This window comes from Dromaius novaehollandiae, chromosome 1 (genome assembly GCF_036370855.1).
Source record: "Dromaius novaehollandiae isolate bDroNov1 chromosome 1, bDroNov1.hap1, whole genome shotgun sequence".
Lineage (NCBI taxonomy): Eukaryota > Metazoa > Chordata > Aves > Casuariiformes > Dromaiidae > Dromaius > Dromaius novaehollandiae.
The window spans coordinates 120,593,687-120,619,213 of NC_088098.1; the positions used below are offsets into that span (position 1 = coordinate 120,593,687).

The window sequence follows — 25,527 nt, forward strand, 5'->3', positions numbered from 1 at the left end:
TCTTGCCATCATTGGAGATGCTCTGACATTTCTGCCTTCCCGAGACTGGACTGCTCCTGAGTTTCTGGAGCAGTGTGGGACAATCTCCCTGTCTGCCTATAGTTTAACTCCCAAGTGCAAATGCTCTGGGGTGACAGCCATTGTATCCAGAGTATTCAGAGAAAACTAGCCACGTTGGGATCTACATGCAAAAAGTAATTTGAAAGTGCAGCAGGTGATCTTGCAATTCTCCATGATTTTTTAGGTTTTTCTTTGAGATAAAACCACCGTAGCTCCAGGCACTGGGTGTTTCAAGAGCATCTGACTCAAGCTTCAGGTAGTCCAAAGTAGTTAAAAGACATCAGGGTAGATCTGCACAACCGGTATGATTCAGTGTTTAGGATACATATGTCTATGGCTGAGCTCATTGTCCTTGGCAGCTTCAGAATGGGTGCAGTATCTTGAGACAGGTTTAGACAGAGCAATTATTGCAAGTTGATTCAGGATCTCAGTGATTCGTACTTCTACTGAGCTCTAGAAGCAGACCTACATTCACTCACATTACTATATGCCTAAATTTCCTCACATTTCTTAGTTATAAGGCATTCATTTATTTTTTTTGTTGTGAATACAACTTTGATCAAAGTAATGGCAAGTATTAAGAACCGTTTTGAAAACATAACAAACAACAAATAGGACAATAGATACTGTGAGAAAAAAGCTTTGAAGTCCTATTCTCATTTACACTGCATTCCCTGGGCACAACTACAGCTGTGGCCAGGTGGCCTTACAACGGATGTAAATTTTAGAATGAGTCCCTTAATATTTTATTGTGAAAAAATCATAACATTCATCAAGTCAGTTAATCCACTGAACCAACTCCCTTAGGCACTTTTGTAAATCTCATTACAAATGAAAAAATTGACAATATATTCATATATTCATGAGTGACCTGTAAACTGGATGAGTAACAAAGACAAATCCATTGATTAATTTCCTTGAAAAAATATTGCATAATTCACAGGAGAATTTACTAATCAAACATTATTCATGTAACTCCATTCCTAAGACTGTGGAAATTTTTATTTCTGCCAAGAAACTTAACTATTGAACTACTAGCATACAGATTTTCAAAAGTGTTTAGGGATTTAAAGATGCAGTTGGGCATCTTGTTTTAAAGGCATCTCATGAGGTTTTCAAAGGCATCTAAACATGTTAGGGACAAAACACCCACTGAATTTGAAATTCTGGTTCTTGAAAACTAGATCAATATGTGGCATCCTACTAAGACAGCCTGAAGTGATTCCCACAGTTGAAGTTATAAAAAAGTGCTTATGAAACCCTTTTTCTCTTCACGTGATTGAAAGTTTCTTAAACTTTCTGCACTAGGGCTTAAATTTTCCATGCTTGGTCTGTGACCAAAGGCAAGAGATTTCTGTTGTCATTTTCTTTTTGAAGGAAGAGCTCTTTGGAGAATTCTTTTTTCACACTGAAGAAAATCTTCTTAGAAACATACAAGTTATAAAAGAGCATCCTGAAGTTCTCTCTCCTCTTTTCCCTATTTTCAATCACTTTGAAAGAATTAACCCAAAAACTCTCAAATAAGATCCTGAAGTATTTGAAAACAAAAATGAAAAAAAGACAAACTGGATTGATCATTAGAGTTACCTACAAACTTCCAGACTAACCAGAATTAGAGTCTTGGAAACACACAGATTATTTCAAAGCTGTGGGCATGCACTCCTCTCCATGTGCTCCTAATGTAAGGCCTTCAGACAGAAATCTCACTTTGTATGCTCATGTACAGTATTTGAAAATCTGAGACAAACAAGGGTCTTGTGGAAGTGGGAATGGAAAATATTTTACTCCTTACCATCTTCTTTCGTGCGGGTGAAAATTTGTTCACTTCTCACTCCATCCCCAGCTCGTGTGAAAGCCAACACCTGAATGCTGTAGTTGGTGTATTTTTCCAGGCCATCAAGCTCTAGTGATGGTTGGGTAGTAGTGACATTTTTTATCTCTCCCAGCTCTATGAAATAAAAACAAAATTAAGTTACTGGCAAGGTCAGTCTTTTTGCAGCTATCAGTGCCTACTGTGGAAATCTTGGGAATTAAAGAGTGTATCAGAGAAAAAAAAGTTGTTATAAAATAATGATACATGTACTAATACTGAAATATAGAATTAGAATAAAATTAAAATAGATTTCTTTGTGTTCCAATTTTTTACAGCTCAAAGTCAACCTTGTTTTCAATTTCACACTTTTTTTGCAAATTTTTTAAAAACAGAGCATAGAATTGAAATATTCTATAAAAGTTATAAGATTTTTGATAAAGAACAGAGAACAAGAAGATATTATTATAAAAAACTCCTTAAAGCAAAAGGAAAAAAAAAAGTCAGGAAAGTCAGTTAATTATCTTCATAAAGATTTTCACTTTTTGAGAAAGATCATTTCTCATACGAAAAAACAAAAACCTCTTTGTTTTCAGAAGCGCAGCAAGTGCTGCTGCAAAGCACTTGATGGCAGTAATGCCAGCTAACAACAGATTTAAACATAGTAAAACCAGATTTACTTGCAGAGTGATATACATCATATGAATCCTTTTGCAGCAAGCTAGGAAGTATCATACAGAATCCATACAGAAAAAATGCTTAAAACAGATTTAGAGCAGAAAATAAAGCCAAGCCAATGAAAAAAATCTCAGTTTTAAGCACTGCATATCTATGAACATCATCCCATGAACATCATCTCATGTAGTAGGACAATACATAGGAGCTTAGAAGAGCACAGATAATATTCACATAAAGGCACCATGAAAACATTTAATTTTATGTCAGTCAGGCCTACATTTTTAAATTTGTTTCTCATACATTTTTTTATCTTTATTTTTAAAAATTACAAAGGAATTGAAGTTTTTCTTTTCCCCAAATGTTTTCGACTCAGTCATCACCAGCAGTAACAATGGGCCTCAGGGTTATATTTCTGCTTTCAGATACACCTGGCCACACTAACAGAGGCCAGGATTTGCAAGACAGTTGCACATTAGAGTGTACTATGATGCCAAAGGATGAATAAACAAGAAGAGAGACAACACATTGCCATAGAGCTGTGAAAGTTCAACTGGGCTAATAACAATGAGGGTATGTGCATATCAAACTTACTAGTATTTAATTTTACAAGAAAGGACCATATGTAGGATTATCATCATATAATAAGTTGCAGATTAGTAAAGTATGTCAGTTCTTCTCTGATCATTTCATTCATTCATTCACTGCCCAGGATTCTATTTCCCTAGTAATTAGCTAATGGTTCAAAACATAAGCACAACAGAAGAGGTTAGCATTAAAATAGCAAGTCTGTTTCAAAAGTGTTTCCTTCTTTTGCCCTCAATGGTGGAGATAAAATTCATGCTATCAAAAAAAAATCAAATACCTCTCAACCAGCCAACCAGCTGACCAAACAGATAATCAACCAAACTAAAATAAGACATAGGAAGCAAAATTATTGGGCAGATAAGTTCTAGGTTTATATTGTTATTCTTTGGAAAAGACCAGATATGCTTTGTTACTGAGATGAAATATGTTCAAGTCATTTTGGACAGGGGCCAGTCTACAAAGTGTTGCAAATTCAAGCTGGAAGCCTTCCCCCAACACCCCTTCAGCTGCTCTAGCAGAAATCCATAATCAGTTTTGCAATGCCCACTACTGTGATAAACCTCTAAGCAAAATAGTTGCCTGACAGGTAGGTGAAGCATTCTCTAGACCAATGAGGAAAGGAAGTATAATGCCTTCACAGAGGCGTAAATGATACACATGGCACAAATTGCTTGTTACTTGGTGATAGCTTGAATAAATTCTCTTACCTCCATCCAAGAGATTAGCCCAGTAGATAACCCTGAATCCCTGCAGAATCCCATTCAGGGCTTCTTTTGCCAATGTTGACCAGGAAATAGAGATAGTTTCTGGTGATGTGGCAGTGGCTTGCACATTCCCTGGAGGGCAACTGGGCACTGAAACAAGATATTCACCAGTTTTAACTTGATGAATAAAACTGAATGTTTATCATGTGCATCTATGCCATTTAGTAGCAATATAGACAAAAGAACACTCTTCCACACTTTTCAGAAGACTCCCCTTCAGCTACACTTTCCACTTCCAGTGCTATTCCACCACCCTTTATATGAGTTAGCATTTACACACAGTTAACAATGGAAAGCCTTTTTTCTTGCTACACTCCTCATGTTTCCCTTGGTGTAGCTGACTTCCCCAGAATGACTTTTGACATACTCCTTTCCCTCTTGCTAACTAGTCTTTCAATAGGCTTTGCTCTCTTCTACTGATAGAGAAATACATCCTAGGGCTGAAATACGCAGAACATATTCTGTAAGCATTTTAAATACATTTTTATAAATGTGCAGCCAAATTGCCATCTTTCTGAACAATTCGAACCTCCCTCTAAAATGGGAGAGGGGAAAAGCAGGCATTTCTTGAAAAAAAATGGAAAAAATGTTCACAAAATCTTTGCACAGGCAATTAGAAAAATGAGAAAAAGTCAGCCAAATCTGACGCATTTTCTGTTGGCCATTTAGTGACAAAGGCAATAACTGCAGTACTATTTTCTGGAGTTGCTTTTAAATTCATGACATCTTTAATTCTGGTAATGACCCAAAACTAAACAATGACCTAAAAAATGTTGCCAAAAAAAGCATCTAAGCATGCCAGATTCTGAAGAAAAAAACATTATGCTTGTTATAATACAAAATATATGCATGTTTGAGTGTACTGTCTTCTGACATCTTGCAGTGATCTGTCTAGGCCCAGAAACATTTAGAGTAAATGAAAAACACCAGTTTCATGAAGCATAGGCCTCAAAATCTGTAGCTCTCAAGAGTTTTAGATGTGTGCTACTCCATTTCCCACACACAAAAAGTCAGATTCCTAGCTGGCAGGGGCTTCAAAACTTTACAGTAGCTGAAAATCTGACCTACAATATCTTTCAGGATCATGTTAGAATTTGGTGTTATACTTCTCTAAATTATAGAACTGTTTTTTGGATATGGAGTCATTCTTTCTTCCACTAGAGGACTCCCTCTCATTGTTTGAGAAGTGCTTTTTATGCAGTTTGGAAAAAAAATAATTCTGACTTGTTCCTCTGATTAGACAGGTTGAGTTTGGTGTGAAATAACAATGATTTCTCTCTCATTAGTTTGGATATCCTTGGAAAAACACACATCTCATTTTAGGCTGACAGGATAAAGGACTGTGTAATAAAAGAGCTCGAGGTTTCACAGCACATTCATTTAAAAACAAAACAAAGCCAACAAGATTAACAGTATGACTTCAGCTTTCAAAGTTTTTCTTCTTAACATCTCAAAGTGCACTACAAAATTATCATGAGATCATAAAATTTGCAAATATATCAACATTACAGCAATAGGCTTCTTCATGAAAGCTATAGCTTCAGTCAGTATCATTCACACTAGGATATATCACACCAGTATATTTATATTTATTTACTTGCATAATACTGCCTCTCTTGCAATGAAAATTGTACATGCCCACTGACCAACCTCTTCCCATCCAGCTGTCTACTATATCTAACATCTGTAAAGTCTGGTCTTCAATTATCCCCTCTACAATAATCATTAATTAAGCAGTAAATGTAACAAGGTAAAAAGAAATAAAGAAATAATAATGTGTCCCATGACAGCTGTTCGCCAAGGACCTACCATCCTCTAGGGTAGTAGTGATGATTTCCTGAGAAGAAGGTCCTATTCCAGCCCGGTTACAAGCCTGGACTACCATGCCATACTGGGTGAATTTTTTCAGGTTATTCAGGGTATAAACTTCACTGTCCCCAGTGGTATCAATACTGATGATGTTGAACTGGAAATTGCCCCCTGCACTGTACTCCCGATAACCTATCTGGTATCCACGAATAATTCCATTTTGCAAGTGCTTCTTTGGAGCCTAAACGGGATATGAAAGATTACACATTAAGCATATATCTCCAAAGTCAAGTAGTTCCCCTTAAAAATTTTGAAATATACAAAAATTCAACACTTTTTTCTTACTGAATACAATTCTGTTCTGGGGTAACAATTCAGAGATACTCCTTGCCACATGAAGTGTTAATTTTTATCATGATATATAAATTTAAGGGCAGGTTGTTTTAATAGTGCATTCCTGTGCTAAAAGAAAAACCTTAAATGGTTCTTACACAGAAAAATCTAATAAGGAAATATTTTTGAGATGTAATTTAGATTTATAATGTTTTGTTCTTCTTTCAGTTGAACCAAACAAAGTTGAGTTGATAAGGGTATGTCTGCATTACAGGCCTACCATATACTGCTAATAGCATTCTTGCCAGAAACCCCTGTTGTTCACTCCCTAAATCTTTAGTAAGGCATTTACTGATCTGTTGAAGGCAGTCACAGTTTATTCAGCTAGATGTATTAGGAAAATTTTACACTGTGCTTTAAAATGTGGTTCTGTTCAGTGTCTAGTGTGGAAAGATGATTAGATGAGTGCTGAAGGCAACAATGAATTGAAAAGCAGAGATTTGCATACTGAATAGCTACTAAAACAAGGTGTACAATATCTAGCATTCAAAAATACGGACATTACAAAATTGGTGGCCATAATTATGTATCATAGTTCTCAGTCTCAGTACAAGATTCCCTGAGCTTTGACTTGTGGAAATCATTCAATCCTTTGTACTCTGCAATATAAAATATAGTCTAAATTAAAAACAAAGATTGGCAACTCAGGGAGAGAGCCCATTATTGACAGAAATACCTGTTATGATTCCATCTAAACTGTACCAGACTAATTTAACTACGTGAATCTGTTCCTGTCTATTTTTCTACGTACATGAGGTATAGCTAGTTTTCAAACACAATTTATAATCCACAGAGAAAAAGCTCTTTCCAATCCTCCGAAACAGTTTCAAATTCCAAACAGATGCCCCCTAGCTCTTCTATTTCACTGGCCCATAAAAAAATCTTTGTGATACAGTTTATTGGCTAGTAGCTTTAGACCCACTAAACAGGCACAGGCAAAATTTCTATTTTTACCATACCCTGCCAAATCTCAAGAAGCATAGTCTTTTCTGTCACAGAATCTGTCCATTTCAGCAAGAGTTTGTCATCTACTGGACCAAAGCCTTACTGGAACTAATAAAATCCGTATGGAATTTGCCTATCATCCACTACGAACAAATTATTGATCTGTGAAAACCAGCACCCTCTTTATATTTAAAACATATAACTGGATGGCCTGAATGACTGATTTTTCTTTTAAGATTATTTATTTTCTTTCACTCCATTGTCTTCAGAAAAGAAGGCAAAACCTGAAGCAAAAATACAATGTCAGGAACATACTGCAGGTCCTCTAGTACTAGCAAGTTTTCTGCAAGAGTAGTGCTGTCCAGTCAGATGTAGATGTCTAAACTAGGATTTAGCATGCAAAAAACTTCACATTTAGGGCTGGAACTCCTTCTAAGGCACACTACAGGGATCAGTACTGTGTTTTTAGAATCTTTTTATTTTTGGTTCTTCTCTGAATATTTCTGTGTTTTGTAGTAAAAAAAAAATCTTTTAAAACATGTAGGTCCTTTATTACCAAAACACTTCAGTTGTCAGTGCATTATCTATTCTAAACAATCCCACAGTTTAATAATCTCTGTATGATTGCCAAAGCTTGTATTTTACAGCTGCACTGTAGGATAGAAACTGAGGGTAGAATTTTTTTGTTTGAGAGTCAGATTTCTTTATCAGAATGCAGCTATTTTATCCCATCTGAGAAGAAAATTTCTTCATCAAATTGAAATCAATAAATATTTCAGTTGTGAACGGTTTCATTTGTTGAAGGATTTCAAATTTTGTTACTAACCATAGCATTTTGCATAACTCATACATTTTTGTACGTGTCATCAGTGTTAATGGAAACAAGCAAAAAGACTGAACTAGCATCATCTAGACATTTCAAATTGACTAAAAGACAAACAGTTTGGACAAGGCAGCGGACAATTCAAACAGTGTTATTAGAGAGGGGAGCGCTTTCAGGCAATGTTGCAAGTTGCCATCTTCTTTCTAAATGAGCAAAAGTCTGGAGGCACCAGTTTAATCATTGCAGGATATCACTTCTCTCCATCAGTGCTGGATTCCACCACAGCTCAGAAAATCCTTAAGAGTCTGTGCGGAGATTTCTTGTCTCAACCATCAGCGCGTGCTCTGCTGCTGATCTCAAGATCTAAAGCATTGTCTAATTAAAGGTGGCTACTGGAACACTCCAGAGAGTTACCGCGGGGGACTTTGGAGCAAAAGTCATTGTCACAAACACACCTTGCACACTGAAACCACAAACAACATGCATAACACACATGTGCTATACAATGAAGTACATTTATTATTTTGTGAATGGTATACACTGCCTACTGCCACATACAGCACACATTAAAATACTGTATGCACACACACTATATACCATAAGGCATACACTGCATACCAAGAAAAGTGAGCATACATTTTGTGCATAATAGTTTACAGAAACATACGGCACATATATTTGAACACATATATCATATTGTAAAACAGATGGAACATAATTATAAAACTGAATTATACATTTACTATATACTGAAATGTTCTGAGAGCAGGACTACAACCAGAAAACCCTCATCACTGGGAATTCTGTAAGCATATACTTTTTCATTGCGAAATGGAATAAAATGGCAAATTTTGCATTTTTCCATAAAATATTTTTATAATTGTTTCAGGTCAAGAGAATTTTTTAAATAAATATAGACATTTTACTTCAATTTTCTTTTTTTTTCCCACTTTGAAACATATTATACAATATAAAACAAAACAAGCTGAAACTCACTTCACAATGAAGCACTGAAACGTTCTGCTCCACAAAACTTCAAATGTTTCTCTTTAGTATTATCTAAATATTTCATTTTGGATGGACTTTTTGCACACATAAATCATATGTGATATATGCACCTTATTATATATAGACCCCCTTTCTGCAGAAAGTTCAATGAAGCAACATTTGTTCATGGAAAAATGTTCATGGGAAAATATATTGTTAACCTTCTCAGTAGTCATAGAACATTATGAAAAAGTAAGTTTCAGTCCATGATCTTAGCTGCCTGTCTCATAAAATCCATTTTTCTGTAGAATAAGGTACCAATGACTTTTGTAAAGTATGACATTTTGTAATTGCATGCATGTGTGTGTGCATAAAGAAGAGAAGGAATTTTTCCCATGCCTAAATTTAATGAGTTCATTTACCTTGTAAAGTACGCCAAGAAAAAATAATGAATATTATCATGATTTTTCTAAATGAGAATTCCTGTTTAATTCCTCTTCTCTCTGCACCACTTTAAAACATCAGATTTGCTGAATGTTATTTAAAAATTGAATCTGATACCCAATCTTCTATGTGGACACATAGAAATAGGATTAAATAGATCACAGACCTATAAATCTTTGTTTAACTGGGATTGTCAACAAGTGGGCTAAAAAGAAACTCTAAAGGAAGATTAATGAATGTAGCAAGCTGCAGAAATAGAACTTAGTACAATATAAAAGATGACTGATCTGTTATTCTTGGCTCCTTTTCCTGTTAATGACAATGTCTATATTTAAACAAGGTTTGTCAACTTTAAACATATCTGTGGTTCTCAACACAATTGCTTTTATATGATGTCATCATATGTTTTCATGGCAAAAATTCCCCATGCCTCCAAAATAAAAACAATCAAGATTTATTGGGTTTATTTTCCTCCTTTTTTGCCTCCATGACAATATAGGATTTATCTCATGGGAATATTTCTTTATTCTTAAGGTCTGTTCACACAAGGCACCAAGGAGAGCCTCCTGCACAGCACTGCTACTCCCCACTACACCGCATCACAAGAACCTACCCAAAACCCAGGATTCAGCATGGGACCATACTGCAGTATCTCAGTGGGACCTGCTTAAAGTACCTTGCTGAGTAATGGACTAAAACTGCTTTGCCCTGGGAGAGTTCAAACGATTAAAGGGAAATGAATGGCTCACTCCTAGTCTTGGACTTCTCAGTTAGGGGACAGTTATTACAAATTGTCATTCAGAAAATAATTTTTGCAGTAAAGGTAGGGCCACATGAGCATTCACCCTTCAGGAAGATAGCTCAATGACTCCACCTTTGGCTACAAGGAAGATTCCAAGGCAAGGAAAAGAATTTTGTTTCAGTTATGTCCAGCACCTCAGAGAAACTTAGCACCTGTCAGATGAGCTACTCTACCAGCAACAGTAGAACAATGATTGCAAATCAAGGCAAACTGCTTTCAAGATGAGCATGCAGGGACTTCAGAGCACAAAGATCACAATGAGCAGAATTTCAGTGAAGTGCAAACTCTGTCTTTCACAGTCTGTCCTTTCACTCGCAGACCTCCTGAGTTTCCTCTGCTTGTGAAACAGCACCTCACGGGGTCCTGTGGCATGATGGGGCCATAGGCTATAGCTGGCTAGATCAAGTGCCTTCCTAGCCCTTTGCTAGAGGACACGCTATTGAGAGCAGCTAACTGTCACAGTGCCTCTCATGCTGCTTGACCACACTTCAGACATGGCTGATCAATCAATTACATTAAGATCTGCCATCTTCCTCTATCTGGCAAAGGAAGAGACACTGTGGCGCTGCATTGTGAACCCATGGCCCAAGTTGTGAAAGAGCAAGAGGCAGGTGGCAATTACGTGCAAGCTCAGATTTAACAAAAACTAGGTCAATGGAGATCAGATCTTGAAGGCTCCCAGGACACTGGATGTTCTTTGGAGACTCGGTGTGCAAGCTGGCATGCTGTTCACAGCAAACCCCAAATGTCTAGCCAGCATCTGCACAGTATGTGGCACCAGGCTGGCTTTGGACTGCTCAGTTCTGGGAGCTTGAACCCATCTTTTCTGGCCTAGATAGGGTCACACATGGGCACAAGTAGGGATTTCCAAGCCATGGGCAGCTCACACCTTAACTGACCTGACTCCAGCTGTGTGACTCCACCTCTACACTCAGCACATGAGACTTGTCAGGGCAATGGAGTGTATATTTAATATATAGCTCATTTCTGTGATTATTTTGGTATATGAGGCACTGGCCATTACTTGGCAAGTGTTCACAAACCAGGTGAATTCCAAACATGAAAATTATTTATACAAAAATACAACTCCAGCTGCTCTTTTTATACACTTTTACTCCTCAGACAATACCTAGACACCAGGACACTAGGCTGGACCTGAAGTGGCCTGGAAGTATGAATTTGCACCTGCAAGATTTTAGGCAAACTTTTTGAAATGTAGGTGTGGAAATTTCATTTTCATAGCTTTCATAGCTATTCACACACATCTTCATCTATGAAATTTAATGGCTAATTTTCAGAATCACAAATGGCAGCTATAAACTCCCACAGTAAACCAATGATCTTCTCTTGTTGCTTTTGAAAATCTTCCCCAAAGTGAACTTTTAAAAAACAAACGAAGCCTTTAAATCTGCCTAACCACATGCACAAAAGAAAAAGGGAATCTATACACTGTAGAATAAGCTGACATTAGGAACTTGGAAGTTGTAGCTGACTGGATCTGATGGGAATGACACTTTCTGAATCCTTTAAAAGCAGCAACACACTAAGCATCTCTTTTGGTTGTTCAGAATCACTGTACACTCTATGTTACTTCACTGGCCACTTCATTTGGTCTAATACCTGTATGCTGTATTTTAGTCAGTGCTTCATGTATCCCGTTTATAAGTATGTTCTTGTGTTTCACCTTATCTACCAGGTAAGCCTGTGGCAAGTAACAAACTTTTGGGTTTTGGAAACCATTTGATGAAAACCAATGTTGATATAAACTTAAGATGTGAAAGAGGTATCAGCACTGTACTTAGGACCTTTACATAAGATGCCTGATAGAGATGACTACTTTTGGAGCTTAATACTGAACTGTTTCATGGAGACAGGATTTTTAATGCACTGTTTTTAAAACACCATTTAACTACTCAAGAACGGAGGTTCGCTGAGGTCCCCCAACAAACTATTTGGCCATCTCAGTAGTTATATGTCCACCTGCACTGTACAGAGATTATGCTCTGTAGAAACTGGTCCTTTCGGGGCCTGACTCAAGACTACCACTAGATTGTGATGCTGTCATAAAGATTTAGCAGCCCACAGTTACTGTCCTTACTTTCTGGAGGGTTCATATCATGGGGCACAATACATATTAGCAGCATTTGCTGGAATTAAGCAGTATCACTCTAGAAATTAGTGACTCTAATGCCACCAGCCTGCTCCAGCACTTAATACTACATATTTCAGAATTTAAAATACAGGAAATTATCAGTATAATTTGGAAACCAACATTCATACTGAGATTACACTACTGTAATTAGACAGCTTTATTCTGTCCGCTATTATGTACAAGCACTATATAACACAAAACTGTTTAAAACATGGTTTAAGTAGCCCCCGATATCATACTAAAAGCATTTAAAACATTCTGTGGTTATCAGAACACTGAGCAAAATCTAGACAAAATGAACCACATCATAAGACTTGCCAGATTTTTTTAATAATAACAGTTGCTGATATTTTTAAATCAGTTCTGTGAGTCATCAAGTCTCATGAACTCTATTGAGACACCATCTTACTAAAACCATTCCAGCCTCTCTCTGTGCAGACATTCCTGCAGTAAGGCTCTGCCCCAAAGCCTAATGCAAAGGAAAACCACAGGCTCCAAAAGTTTGGGAGAATTTTGGCCAAAACCACACTGAAATTCTGTGAGTGTTCATTTTCCAAGCAGATAGCCTTATCTCTGAATTTAGAAGGAAATGGAAAATGTTATTCCCACCGGTAGAAGCAAGCATCTGCTGCTATTACTCTCCATGGAATCTTCTTCCATTGAATAATGCCCCAGCCTTAATGGCAAATATTATAAAATCTGTTGGCAAAGACATTTGCAGAGTTTCTCCCAATTAAAATAACTCTGCTCTACAGTTGTTATAATATTCCTCTCAAGGAAATTCTCTGAATGCACAAAAATACTGCCAAGGTCTATATTCTTGGCTGTGTGTATTTACCTTCCAGGTGACCCTAATGCTTTGTGAGGATATAGGCTCAAGCTGAACATCCTGAGGTGGGCCATCAGGAGCTGGAAAGACAGAAGAGATGAATATCAAAACAGACCATCACAGTACACAGAATTCAGCACTTCATATGGTATTTCAACATCTTAACCCACTGGCGTAACATAAAGATTTGTGTTGATTTAACGTCATATGAGAAGCTGAAGATAGCACTTCGATCAAAAAAAACCCAGAGCCTAGAACCTTCCTTATTCAATCATCATCTCTGACCAACAGTGAAGTACAACACGTGCCGAAATTTAGCAACCTGGCAAACAAAATAAGAGTGAATTATGGCAACTTTTCTTCTTTACTGATAGCTCACAATACTGTTTCCCTTTTGTAAATATGCAAGATGTATTTTAAGCAGTCATAACCCCCTGCAGGTAGCAGCAAGAAAGGCAGCAGAACCCTTTTAAAAGTAGGTAACACAGGAGCTCTTCAGCCAGCCTTCAGCATAGCGCACAGTTTCCTGTGGGCTCCCCTTTGTTCATTGGAGACTGAACACATTCAGTCAAATATTGAACATACTGTATGTAAAAAAACCCTCACACTTTAAAGTCCCTCTCCCCTGCCCACCATGTATGTATCCCAGCCTGCAAATGGACAAAAATAACTGGAAAGAGCATGCTACAGCTCCTGGTGAGGAAAGAGGAGTTTCATTTACTACTTATAAACTGCCAAGGGTGTGCAGAATGCTTTAAAGGGAAAGAAAAAAAGAAGGCCCTGAGTCTAGAGGAACTTACTTGTCAGCTGGACAGCTAACTACAAAGCAGATAGGTTAGAACTGAATGGAGAGTTGTAAAGTAAATTACTTTCTAAGCAAGGTAAATCATTGTAAAGGAAAGATCTGAACAAAGAAATGGAGTATTCTTCAGCTGTTGTGGGGAATTCCCTAGATGCAGAATATGGCCTCAATAAAAGGTACTAAATTAAATTTAATAACATGACAAAGGAAGTAAAGCAATAAAAAAGGTGAGATGGAGCTGCTAGAGGTGGAGCAGCAGTAAATGACAGCTGCAGTGAAAGGAACCAGAACATTTTGCTTACACTGATGAAAGCAGAGAGACCCAGAATACAGCTTATAATATGTTTAAGTTATTAAATATGCCCTATACTGTGCCATTCTTGACTGTCATTCATAGCAGAAATTTTCAAATGTTGAAAGAACTTTATTTCCATTTCCCTTGCAGTAATGTACAGGAAAGAGAAAAGAGTAAGACCAGTGGCAAAAATGGGGTCTCCATGAATTTTCTGAATCCTGTCCTTGATTCTGTCCCCTTATTTACAAACATGAATGTCATTTCTCCAGGTACATTATTATGTAGTGGAATTTGAGCAAAGCATTTTATCCTTAAAATAAGCTTTAAAATATGGTTCTTAAAACCTTGGCTTTTCATTGAAAGATCCAAAAAGCTTTTATAGACCTGTGTGGTTAACCATTCCTAGCATACTAGTGTGAAATGTTAATGCTGTTATTCCTGTTGTACTGGCAAAGAAACCGATGAATAGATGGGATAAATAAGTCATTTATTTTACATACTTAATGTTGTACAGAGTTTGTGACAAAGACATAAAGAAAAGCCAGATATCCCAGCTTCCTCTATTGATTTCAGTATTAAACAACAGCTATATTGCTTTTGTTTTCCTGACAAGCATTGATGCAACTGGATACTTATAGTCTATTTTCCAACACAGGAACTAATTGGGGTTGTATGGAAGTAAAGGCAGAATCTGCAAAAGCTCTGAAATCAGTCCTAGCTGTGTGTAAAAATACAAAACTACATGCTTGATTATCCTTTTGCCATAGGGACCATTTAGTCTCCTTTCTGATAGCTAGTGCTGGCCTGTTCAGGTTACAGTAAACTGTGATATGTAATCTGAGCCCTTGCCAATGGGATGGTTTGGGTTGTTCAGTTTTTACATTGCCTTTCTTGGTCCTTTATTTTGCTCTCTTTTCATTACCACCTCCCTCATTCCCTGCACCCCACACTGTTTTCCATTTCCTATAGTAAAAGCAATAAACAACAGCAAACAACAACCAAAAAATGAAACTCCTGTACATTGGCCACCACCTGAAATCAAAACCCAGGAAACAAATGTCATATACTTTGCCTAAACCTGACCTTCCCTCTTCCAGTGAATTGTTCCCAAAGTAAATCAGTGACTTTTGAATGCAGTTCCACATTGTTGACCTTTCTCTCCTAATAGACAGCTCCTTAAGATAACAAAGAAAGGATCAATTATTCTGAAACTAGGTTACAAAGAACTGAATAAAATGTGACATTAAGGTTCCACCCTGTTAATGGGGAAGCTGGTTTTTATTTCAAGGTCAGCTGCTGATCCTGACAATTTAATTAGCAGTCAGGATAAAGTCAGCAAGCAAGGAATATTCCAAGCATGGGGAATAAGAGAGGTTGAGTGAGTGGATCCAAGATCCACCCCACTACTTTGATGATTAGGGACAAGGAACAATGTGCATGTTGGGCATATAGATGATTCAGTCTGGGAGAATGGATAATCTGTTCACCCTAGTGATTTCATATTTTCATTGAATAAAGAGAAAAACCATGATCAAATGATAAGTATTTTGCAAACAAACTATTCATCCTTAATAAAGCTCTTCACTGAAGGCCCATAAAAAATGTGAATTCTCTTCACTCCCTCCCTCCCACTAGGAGGAAAAAACACACCTGGTGAAAAAAGAAATGCAGCTCATGTTGTCTTCTCTTTATTCCGCTTTGCACTGTGAGCTCTTGTGTCCTATTCTTACTCAAAAAGTCCCTTGGAAGAAAAAAACATGCTCTCCTGAGAGGCAGCAAATTTTCACTGTAGTAATTTCCCCCACAGTGAAAATGAGTGGGAATTACATATTTGTATTCATAAGAACTAGACTGAAAATTCAAGTGTTTGAAGTCTAGGCCAACATGGATCTTCAAAAAAAAGTAGGGTTTTCACTGCCAGGACACTGTCACCCAGATACTTGCGTTATGCTTTTCCTCTCAAAAATCTAAATCTCCAAGGAGGTAAGCATTAATGACTTCACATAAGAAAATAGGAAAAGTTAAATTATCAAGATAAAAATATGATTTCAAATACAAATTGGCCAGTTCCTGTCTCGTGATGATTTTTCAAAGAAACTCCACCCAGTTTCAGTGGCCTAATGGTGTTGAACCTGACTGGGTTACTTTTAAATGTACAGCTATGCTGGATATATCTGGGGGACATATTTACAGCCACTCAACATTTTCATTCTTAATTGCTGAAACAGAGAGAGCTGCAGTCCTCCTCCTTTCACCTCTAAATCTTGTTTGGTGTCACATGAAACATTCAGGACTTGTGGCATGGTAGCATGCAGGAGGCTATGCAGCCCTTATCCCTGCTGCCACATCTGCTAGCCCTGAGAAATAAAGATAAGAGGGCACTGAAGACATCAATTAGAGTGAAGAGTGGCTCCAGCCATTAATGTGAAAATGCTGGCACAGCCCTCCTGCTACAGAAACCTCTAATGATGATGTAGAAGACTACATGGAAACAAAAAAGCATGTGGATGACACTAATTAATGACAGCCAACTGACTTACAGGGTAATCAGAAAACTAAATGCTGCATGGTTTGGGGGGTGGAATAGTCAACAGATTTGATTAATGTAGATCAATATTCTCAAATAGGGGCAGATTAAATTAGTTACTTATACTAATACTTGGGCATCTAAAGAAAGACACAAGACCCACAGGGGCTGAACCACCACTAGAAATAGGATGCTGTTGATTGAAATGCCTAATTGTAGGTGTATGTGTGCAGTTTCCGGTAGTCTAGGCTGAAAATTTGGGGCATAATGTCTTCTTTGACCACTAGATGCCACTGAACAGCTTTAATTACAGGCCTGTATGATGAAGTTGCAAAAGTAGCAATATTTTCATGGAATATTTAGCATTTTCTTTGATGCAACTGCAGCAACATAAGCAGCATTTCAAGTAGAGATTCCATGTGTCAAAGCATGTCAATTCCCTGTAAGATTTAGACATTGCAAAATTGGAACATACCTGCTTCATCAGTAGTGATGGTGAGCTCATTGCTGGCCTCGCTCTTGCCAATGCGATTCTTGGCATACATGCGAATGTTGTAAGTTGAGGAAGGGTGGAGGTCAATGATAGTGGCTTGGTTTAGCTGAGGGGAAACATCTTTGGTTCTCTGAACAGAATCCCAAGAGTCTATTTAATAAGATTAAAATAAAATGGACAAATAAAAAACAATATTAGTGTTGCTAATGCAAATATTTTATTAAACCATTCCATAGAAAAAGATACTGCCTTTGTAGAATTAGCCCAAATAACACTTGCTACTACAAGCAAATTGATTAATCACTTTTCTTAACAGCACTCCTGACTGCTCAAAATGTGGTGCTGTTGAGCACAGGACCTCAGCCATCAATGGTCATCAATGATTCTCAGACAATAGCTGCTCCTCTGCCTTTTCTGAGAGGGGTGGAGAGCATGGGAAAGATTCTCCAGCTTTGTGCATGTATGTGTTTGTTTTTTCTTATTGTTATGTTGGAACAACTGTGAAAAAGGCATGAGCTGCTGCCCCAAAGGAATTCTTCCTCAGAGAGCAGGCTGGTTAATCTCACAGGAAAGGGTGGACAGGAAGTTCATAAATACGAATTAGCAGGGACGAGACAGCAAGTTTGATCCCAAACTGCAGGAGCTCACGTGCAGGGCACTGTGGGAGCATTGCTAGAGCCCCTGGTGAACAAGAATTTTGAAAGCTCTGATGGCTTGGACCTGACACTCAGCACCTGCCCGGTCTGATGCTATTTCCCTGACTTGTGTTAGGATACAGGAGCAGTTTAATATAAGAGGACATAAGGATCCTTCTAGTTGTTTGTATATATCTGTAAACGCAGGAGCACATTGTTATTTTTCAGTTATCACTCATCTGCCCATTACATTTAAAAAAAATCATCATCCAGACATATAATAGGAAAAGGGATGGAAACTGGCTATATACAAATCCCTCATAACCCCCTACATAACCCCTCCTTTTCATAGTAACATTCAATCACTGCAAGAAAATAATAGCATCTATTTGTTTAAAGCATCTTGATATCTCTTACGAGTTGCCATCCATCATCTCTTTCTTGCTGCATCCTATGTTCCTTCTTTAACCTCTGCAGCATCCTATGGGGGATGTCACTGGGGGCTCTGCAGTAGTGTTTTACAGCATGGGTCACTGTAGGCAGGACATTGGAAAGCTCAACAGACAAAAAAGGCTAGTTTAAAAATAGAAAGCTCACTGGGATACAAAATATTTGCAGATACTGTTTAAATCTTTTTATAAGTAGCTTGTTAAAAGATGTGCAAGCTGTCACAATGACATCTGCAGCTTGACTGGTAACAGGGCCTTTTTTGTTTGTGTGGCTCCATTTTCCCAGAAAACCTTTAGGAATCAAATGTACTTGAATTTATTTTCCCTTTGTAAATGACTTTGCCACAACTCCCTTTGCAGGAGTTCTGTCAGATGTTCTAAAGGAGTTATCTGCATGCAGTCCTGGTAGAATTTGCTCTCTTAAACTTTACCAAATTTCTCAAATGTCCTAATGGTCATGTATTGCCAATATCCAATATTAGAACACATAGTGGCTGACACTCTTCTTTAAAATGTCACTTACAAAGTGCCATAATAAACCACTTGCTCATTTAGTTGGTCACACCTGAGACTTCTCAAAGCCAAAAGCTTCACAGCATAGAACAAAACCTCCACATTGCACCAAAACAAGAAGATTTCAGACAATATTTGATCTAAGCATTACGCAGAAATGAGATGATCTCTACTGATATTGCTGGTGAATTTTACATCTCTGCAGATCCTAGGAAATGGGAGAACCTGCAAGGAGGTGATAAAGCTGGTCTAGGGTGCAGTGGTGCCCAGAGGCTCTCCTCAGCTGTCAAGAGAGACCTAGAGCTAGCTGATGCGTGGCAAAGAAAGCAGGGACCAGGAAAAGATTTAGGGAATGTTGAACCCAGTCAGCAAAGCTGCAATAAAAGGATATGGTCTCAACTGCAGCAGTGGTAGTAACACTGATTATTTTTATTTCTGTAGCGCTGGGGAATCTTGACCAAAAGTTAGCCTCATTGTGTTAAACGTTATACAAATACAGAAGATCACAGTGTCTATTTCAATGTACCAGGCCATAAAGGACTTTAAAAAAAAGACTCATTTGTTGTGAAGAATGAGTTAAATTTCTCTTGATGTGGATGATAATTTTCTTTAATATACTTCATATATTAACAAATTGTTTTTACTTGCTTGCGTGAAACACCGATCTCACTGACAGAACTCTTTATTACATGTTAACTGCTGAAACCAAATAGACAAATCTGAAAAATCCTTGTGATTCTTAGTAGATTAAATAATGACATACCATGGAGGAGAGAGATTAAAAATTAAAACTCACAATCTTCCGTACTAATTGTACGTTTCCAATGTAAAGTTATGACTAATACATAGACTTCAGGGTTATATTTTGATACATGTTTATGAAGGAGAAAACAAACCAATGAGAGCAATCCCCCCAAAAGGGAGCCACTCCAGAGAGAAATTAATCAGTTTCCATCCCAAACTGTTTTCAGTAGGGATAAGAAAAATTAAGTGTTCATTTGTGTTCTTCTGGCAAATCCTAAAAATAAATGCTCTTATGCAGGTGGTAAGTAATCATTAAGAGATATTAAAATTGACTATTAGCTCTTCCATTTTTTATTGCCATTCTGGAGTTTTTTTTAATCTATTTACTTAGCAGGATTAAAAAAGTATAGAAAACAAGTAGCAATAGTCTATCAAAAATGTTAAAAAAAAAAAGCCTGGAGTTTTTATTGTATTCTTTATTCCACTCACAAACTGTTACATCCAGGCACTTCTTGGTGTTATACAAAATGTACACTGACAAAGTAACCTATGGAAAACAGCTACATTTTCACAGACATTTCACCAGTTCCTAAAATATTGTCTGAACCTTTGGGCTTAGCCTATAGTGCATGGTTGGGCCGCCCAGTTGCCCGGGTCAGATCTGAGGAGGTGTCAGCCCAGGGCCCTGGCCCAGGTGACAACCAGTCTGCCTTGGCGTGTGGTGCCATCTCGTGACACAACCTAATGCTAGACCCCAGCAGCACCCTGTGCTGGTTTCGGGCAGTTTGGGGTAAAACCCCCACTTCTGCAGAGGCATCCACACGCTGAAGGTAACAGGAGTTTACATGTGAGCACACGAAAGCACAAAACACGGCATTCTGTCTTCAGATTGGGACGTAAAGTGTTTCCTCCTAAACTTTCCCTAATTACATCAAAATGAAAAGGATGGAGAGCCTAAGGAGACATCTATGCCTCATTCCTGTGTTCAAACCTCTCTGTAGACCTCAGATGGAAAAGTCTGCTGACTACTCATCACTGGTTTCTATGAAAGGCCAGTCTGTGTGCCACAGGTACATTTCTACACAGACAGGAATTATAACCAAGTGTTGAAATGGCCTGAAAGGCTGAGCTCCCAATATTCACATTGCTCCTGCAGGGCAACTAAACCCTACAAATCCCATCTACCCACACAACAGGCAACACCATGCTCCTTCTAGAGACAACTGAATGTGTCTTTTTGGTCTGATGACATTGCAGGGGTAGATGGGATAGATGAGGGCAGCCCAGTGTAGCAAAGGAGCTGGCCATGCATAGATGACATATGTTCACTTAAACATTCTCTGAAATGGAAAATTTTTGCAGTTTTCCTTCTTGAGAGGTCTAGGAGGTGTATTGTGCTGTAAAGCCATTTCTGAGTCCTCAGAGCAAGCAAAAGAGTTAGATGGAGAATTTATGATTAGGCCTAGCCTTGAAAGCTGCTCATTAACAATGAACCTGTAATTGTTTAAAACAACAGAAATTTCAAATCTGGAAAACTTCTGAGGCAATGAATGAATGGGACGTTTACTAGAGGCCAATAAATGGATTGAAACAGCTTGCTTCACAAACATTTGAAGCTATTTTGATCATGCAGGAGAAAGCAGTGAGCTTGGCTGTTCTTTGAGATGAGTTGGGTTCAGCAGGGCCGAGAGAGTTCACTGGAAGAAACATAGGCTTCATCCTTTGTTCACACAGGATTCATCCCAAACAGTGCTTCACAATGCCAGTGCTTCCCAGTCTTGCTCCTCATGTCTCAATTTATAAGGCCCAGTATGCGCCCTGTCCAGAATCATGCTCATAGTGAAATAATAGCAAAGTGAATAAAAAAGGTTAAAAATGTTACACTGGACTGGAACTGAGTAATTACTGCTCTTTAAATTAGATCGTGAAATTCTCTTAAGAATAACACAGTCAGAAAAGACTAATACATACATTCATACTGGAAATAACATGTATGACCAGAAACTACAGGCAGAAACAGTATCCTCAAATGTTTCTGTGAGTTACCTTTAATGCAGGAATACAGGAAAAGGAGGCAAAAGGACGATTTCTTCAATGTTTGAGTCACTGAATCTATCCTGTACAATTATCAGAACCCATATGGATCACCATGACCAGTTGGCATATGTCCCAGTAACATGAAATACTCTTTCAAAAATATCTGATTCTCACTGAACACAACTGTTCATATTACAGTTTCACTTTGGCCTTGACAGGACATTGCCTGAGCTTACCATCTGGACTGTGGATGTTTTGCCTATGTTACCTTTTGTCCCTTTTAATATCTGAAAACTTCAGTGACAAATCATAATTCCCTTTTCTCCAGCCTAACTTCCCCCAACTACCCAGTGCAAGTTCTTTAGTAACTGTCTTTGGCCAGTCTATCTTCTTCATGATACAATTATGACAAAAAATGTGTGCAAGAATTCAAGTAACTGATCCTAGTTTCTCATAACATTCAGCCTCAGATTCTGAAAAACAATGTTTCTGTTGTTTGCAGTGAGACAAGAATAATCTGTTCTTTATAGGACATGATCTTCAGTATTTGTCTTCATGTACAGACAAAGAAGTATTTTTCCTACTCCAAATCTGCCACCCACTATTTTTTCTTTCTTTCCATTTTTTGAACCTTTTTCATTATGTTGTGTCCTGATCTTTTCATTCAATCTGATGGTGTCTCATATGCTGTCTTGTTATTGATTTATCATGCAATATTATGGAGATGTAACTTCACAATACAAGTTCACAGTGATTACCTTAATCTTTGCCTGCATTCAGTATTATCACTTGAGAACATTGAACTAAATCTAACAAAGATGTTTTAGAGCTTTGAAGTGCCTTTCCAGAGCTCCTCCAATCTTAGAGCAAAATAAAGCAGCTAAATCTTTGTTGCCAGAGGTTATGATGAGTTATACGCTTCCTTGAGAAGCGTAAGTGCTGTTTTAGGGTCAGAAAGTAGCCTAACAGGCAAGAATGACTTTCAAAAAAGATTCTGGAACCAGTGGGCAGTTGTCAAGAAAGGAAAAGGCTGAAAGAGAAAACAAAGAGGCGTCCTTGCCTAGTCTGTATCTCCAAAGCTGTGATTCCTGACCAGAAGATCAATGGAGAATTTTACCTTTAATCTTGCAGGTATTGTGTTCACTTGTACATTACCAATGTCATTTAAAAAGCTAGTGCAAAAAGGTGATGAATGAGTTAACAGCCTTGAGTGTATTATATCTAATAATAAAAACAAAACACTATTTTTGCCTAACAATTAAAGTGCAAAGGAAATACACCATGTAGACAAATGAAGATAGGAAAGATGTGTAGTAGTAGAATACATATATTTTTTAATTTGGTAAATTTTAGAATTTTATGAACAGGTATATTCTTACATCTCAGAATTAAAGGGAGAAGGATATAAAAATACTATAGCTGGTTTCATCAACAGAATGCTTTCACTGATAATCTCCCATAGAGCATACCTATTAGTGGACTATGTCCCTTTACAAATAGTGTAACGAACTCCAACATAAAGCAATACAATATGATTTCTCAGTGCCTTTTTTCATGTTTAAAATATGAAAATATCATTCAATTGTAATTTCTTTTCTAATCCCTTCTCAAACCATGGTTCAAGGACAGTGCTTATCTATGTATTTCATTTTCAGTATGATCTTATGTCACAAACACAGTTCAACCGTGCAACTAGAATATTTTTAGATTTCAATAGACAGTAAAAATTTCTGGGCATAAGAAGAAATTATTTTTTAAACAGCTTTTAGAATACCTTTAGAATACCAAGAACATACAACTGCCTAATTCAGGAAAATACTCTTGTGCCTTGGCTTTGCTTATTAGATGCTCGTTGATATGACTATATGGTGACCTAGCAGAAAAATATCTGCTTGCGTTGGCCTGCCAGTATGTGCCAAAAGTCTTTTCCCTTGGAGCCTTTCCAATAGGTTACTGAAAACTCATGGTACTTCAGCAAATTACCACACAGCTTTCTTTATCTAGAACTTCTTGTGACTACTGCTTTGGCTCCTAACTTTCTGGGGAAGATGCCATATACTCTAATAACAATAGAAAAGAACTTCTAAAAATAAGCACTACAGAAAAAATAACTTGTAAAGGCAGCTATTCTTCTATAGAGAAAAATGGAAAATGAGAAGAAAAAAATCAAAATGGAGAAAAAGGTAAAAACAGGACGAAGAATCAGCTAGTAAAATCATCAAAACAGCTATCATACGGAATGGTTCACTTTACAACCAAATCCGTCTTTCTTACTTGCAGGCATCTCAGGTAAAAGGGAAAAGCAGCAACCGCTAAACATAATATTGTTACCTCAAAAATACCCCAGCAAATGAAGACAGATCTTACTGTGAAATATTAAATAAACTGTGGTAAAAATTTTCATCAGGAAGTTTCTTTTACAATAGAAATTCCATGATGAATGACTAGAAGAGAGTTATGAGACAGCGATTGCTTCAGAGGAAGATTATTTCTTACCCGACTTGTTCTTGCATTCAATATCGTAGCCTGTGATTGGGCTATTTCCATCAAATCCCATGGTCCATCTGAGGGCAATACTGCGTGCCCTCACCTCTCGGATTTCTATTTCAGGAGGGTCAGGGGGCTCTGAATAAACACACACACTCAGTTTTAGTCAAAAGAAAGCCCATATTGTTAATAAGATACATTAATGAGCATGGCACTAACGTGACTTACTGGTGGTAAGCTCTCACACTGTTTTCTCCAGTCACTCATTAATATCCAGAGTCATTTAATCACTCATTGAAGAACACTCAATAGAGGAAGGACAAGTCACTTTTAAACTAAGAGTCACTTATGTGATCTTGAATAACTAACTTCTCTTTAACCTTCATGTATACAACATATCCTTAAAAACATTCCAGATAGATTGATGCATTCATGCTAGGGGAGATTTTTGCACTGAAATGCAATGATGGTAGAAACATGAAAACTAAACTTACAAGAGCTAAATTTGGTGGGAGGAGGGAGTAAGAATTCTATCTATCTCTTTGAGTATGTATATAGAAAAGAACAGTTAGAAAGTCTTAATTACACTAAGGCCTCTTTATGCCTCTAGAAAATTAAGGATGTAAATAAATAGCATTTATACCACTTTAAATTGTCAGTGCAGTTTAAAGGAGCATTGGTGTAATTGAGAACCTGAGAACTGTCACCAAACTCCACCTGAATTTCTTGACAGGGCTGCTTTAGGCACTCACTGAAATCTGCAGTTTTGTGAAATCAAGGGGAGAGAGAAAGAATTTTGCAAGTCCTAGAAATTTGTTATGTGCACGCTCAAAGGCATACAAGCACTGGAACAAGCATCACATAAAAATAAGCAGTGGCCAGCGGCTGAGTCCTGCCTCTGCTCTGCATCTCAAATACTGTCATCACAACAACTCCCAAATTTGCTGCTGTCTGCTTGAGTGAAACCCTGAGGGAGGGGAACCCCAGCCCCAGGTAATACAGGCTCCTAGAGTTTGGATTGAACAAGCATATTATGGTTTATTTTGACTGATTAAACTTGAAATATTTTGTTTACAGATACACATTAGGTTTAATTTTGCTCTAGAAAAAAGGTCAGATTGCTTTTGCTTTATTTCAGACTTTGGTTTTAAGCATGTTCATTCTTTAAAAAGAAATGCAATCTCTTCCCTCCTTCCCTAAAAAAAAAAACTTACCTCCCCTCTTATCCACTGTTCCTACTAAAGATATTACTGTTAAGTCTGTTTAGTAGACTGTCAGCTAGCATATTTAAGAAAAACTCTCCTTATTCATTTGCACAGCACTAGAAGGACTCTGGAGATTGTCCTTCATTTTGATTTAATTTGTGATGCCGGAAAATAAGCGCTTGAGCATCTTAATGAAGCTTCTCATTTCTTTGACAACTAGGAACACGTTAAATTAGGACCTAGAACCTCCCTCCCCCAA

At 37.6% G+C, this 25,527-nt stretch overlaps 1 protein-coding gene across 1 annotated transcript in view; it reads right to left on the bottom strand.

Moving 5' to 3' along the window:
* The window catches only part of DSCAM (DS cell adhesion molecule), a 389,570-nt gene that overhangs the window by 84,110 nt on the left and 279,933 nt on the right, over window positions 1-25,527 (bottom strand). The window contains exons 12-17 of the mRNA XM_064525230.1: window positions 24,073-24,201; window positions 17,181-17,348; window positions 13,091-13,161; window positions 5,707-5,947; window positions 3,841-3,987; window positions 1,853-2,008 (exon numbers count right to left, since the gene is read on the bottom strand). Of these exons, the coding sequence (XP_064381300.1) occupies window positions 1,853-2,008; window positions 3,841-3,987; window positions 5,707-5,947; window positions 13,091-13,161; window positions 17,181-17,348; window positions 24,073-24,201 (912 nt within the window). The remainder of the gene's footprint in view (window positions 1-1,852; window positions 2,009-3,840; window positions 3,988-5,706; window positions 5,948-13,090; window positions 13,162-17,180; window positions 17,349-24,072; window positions 24,202-25,527) is intronic.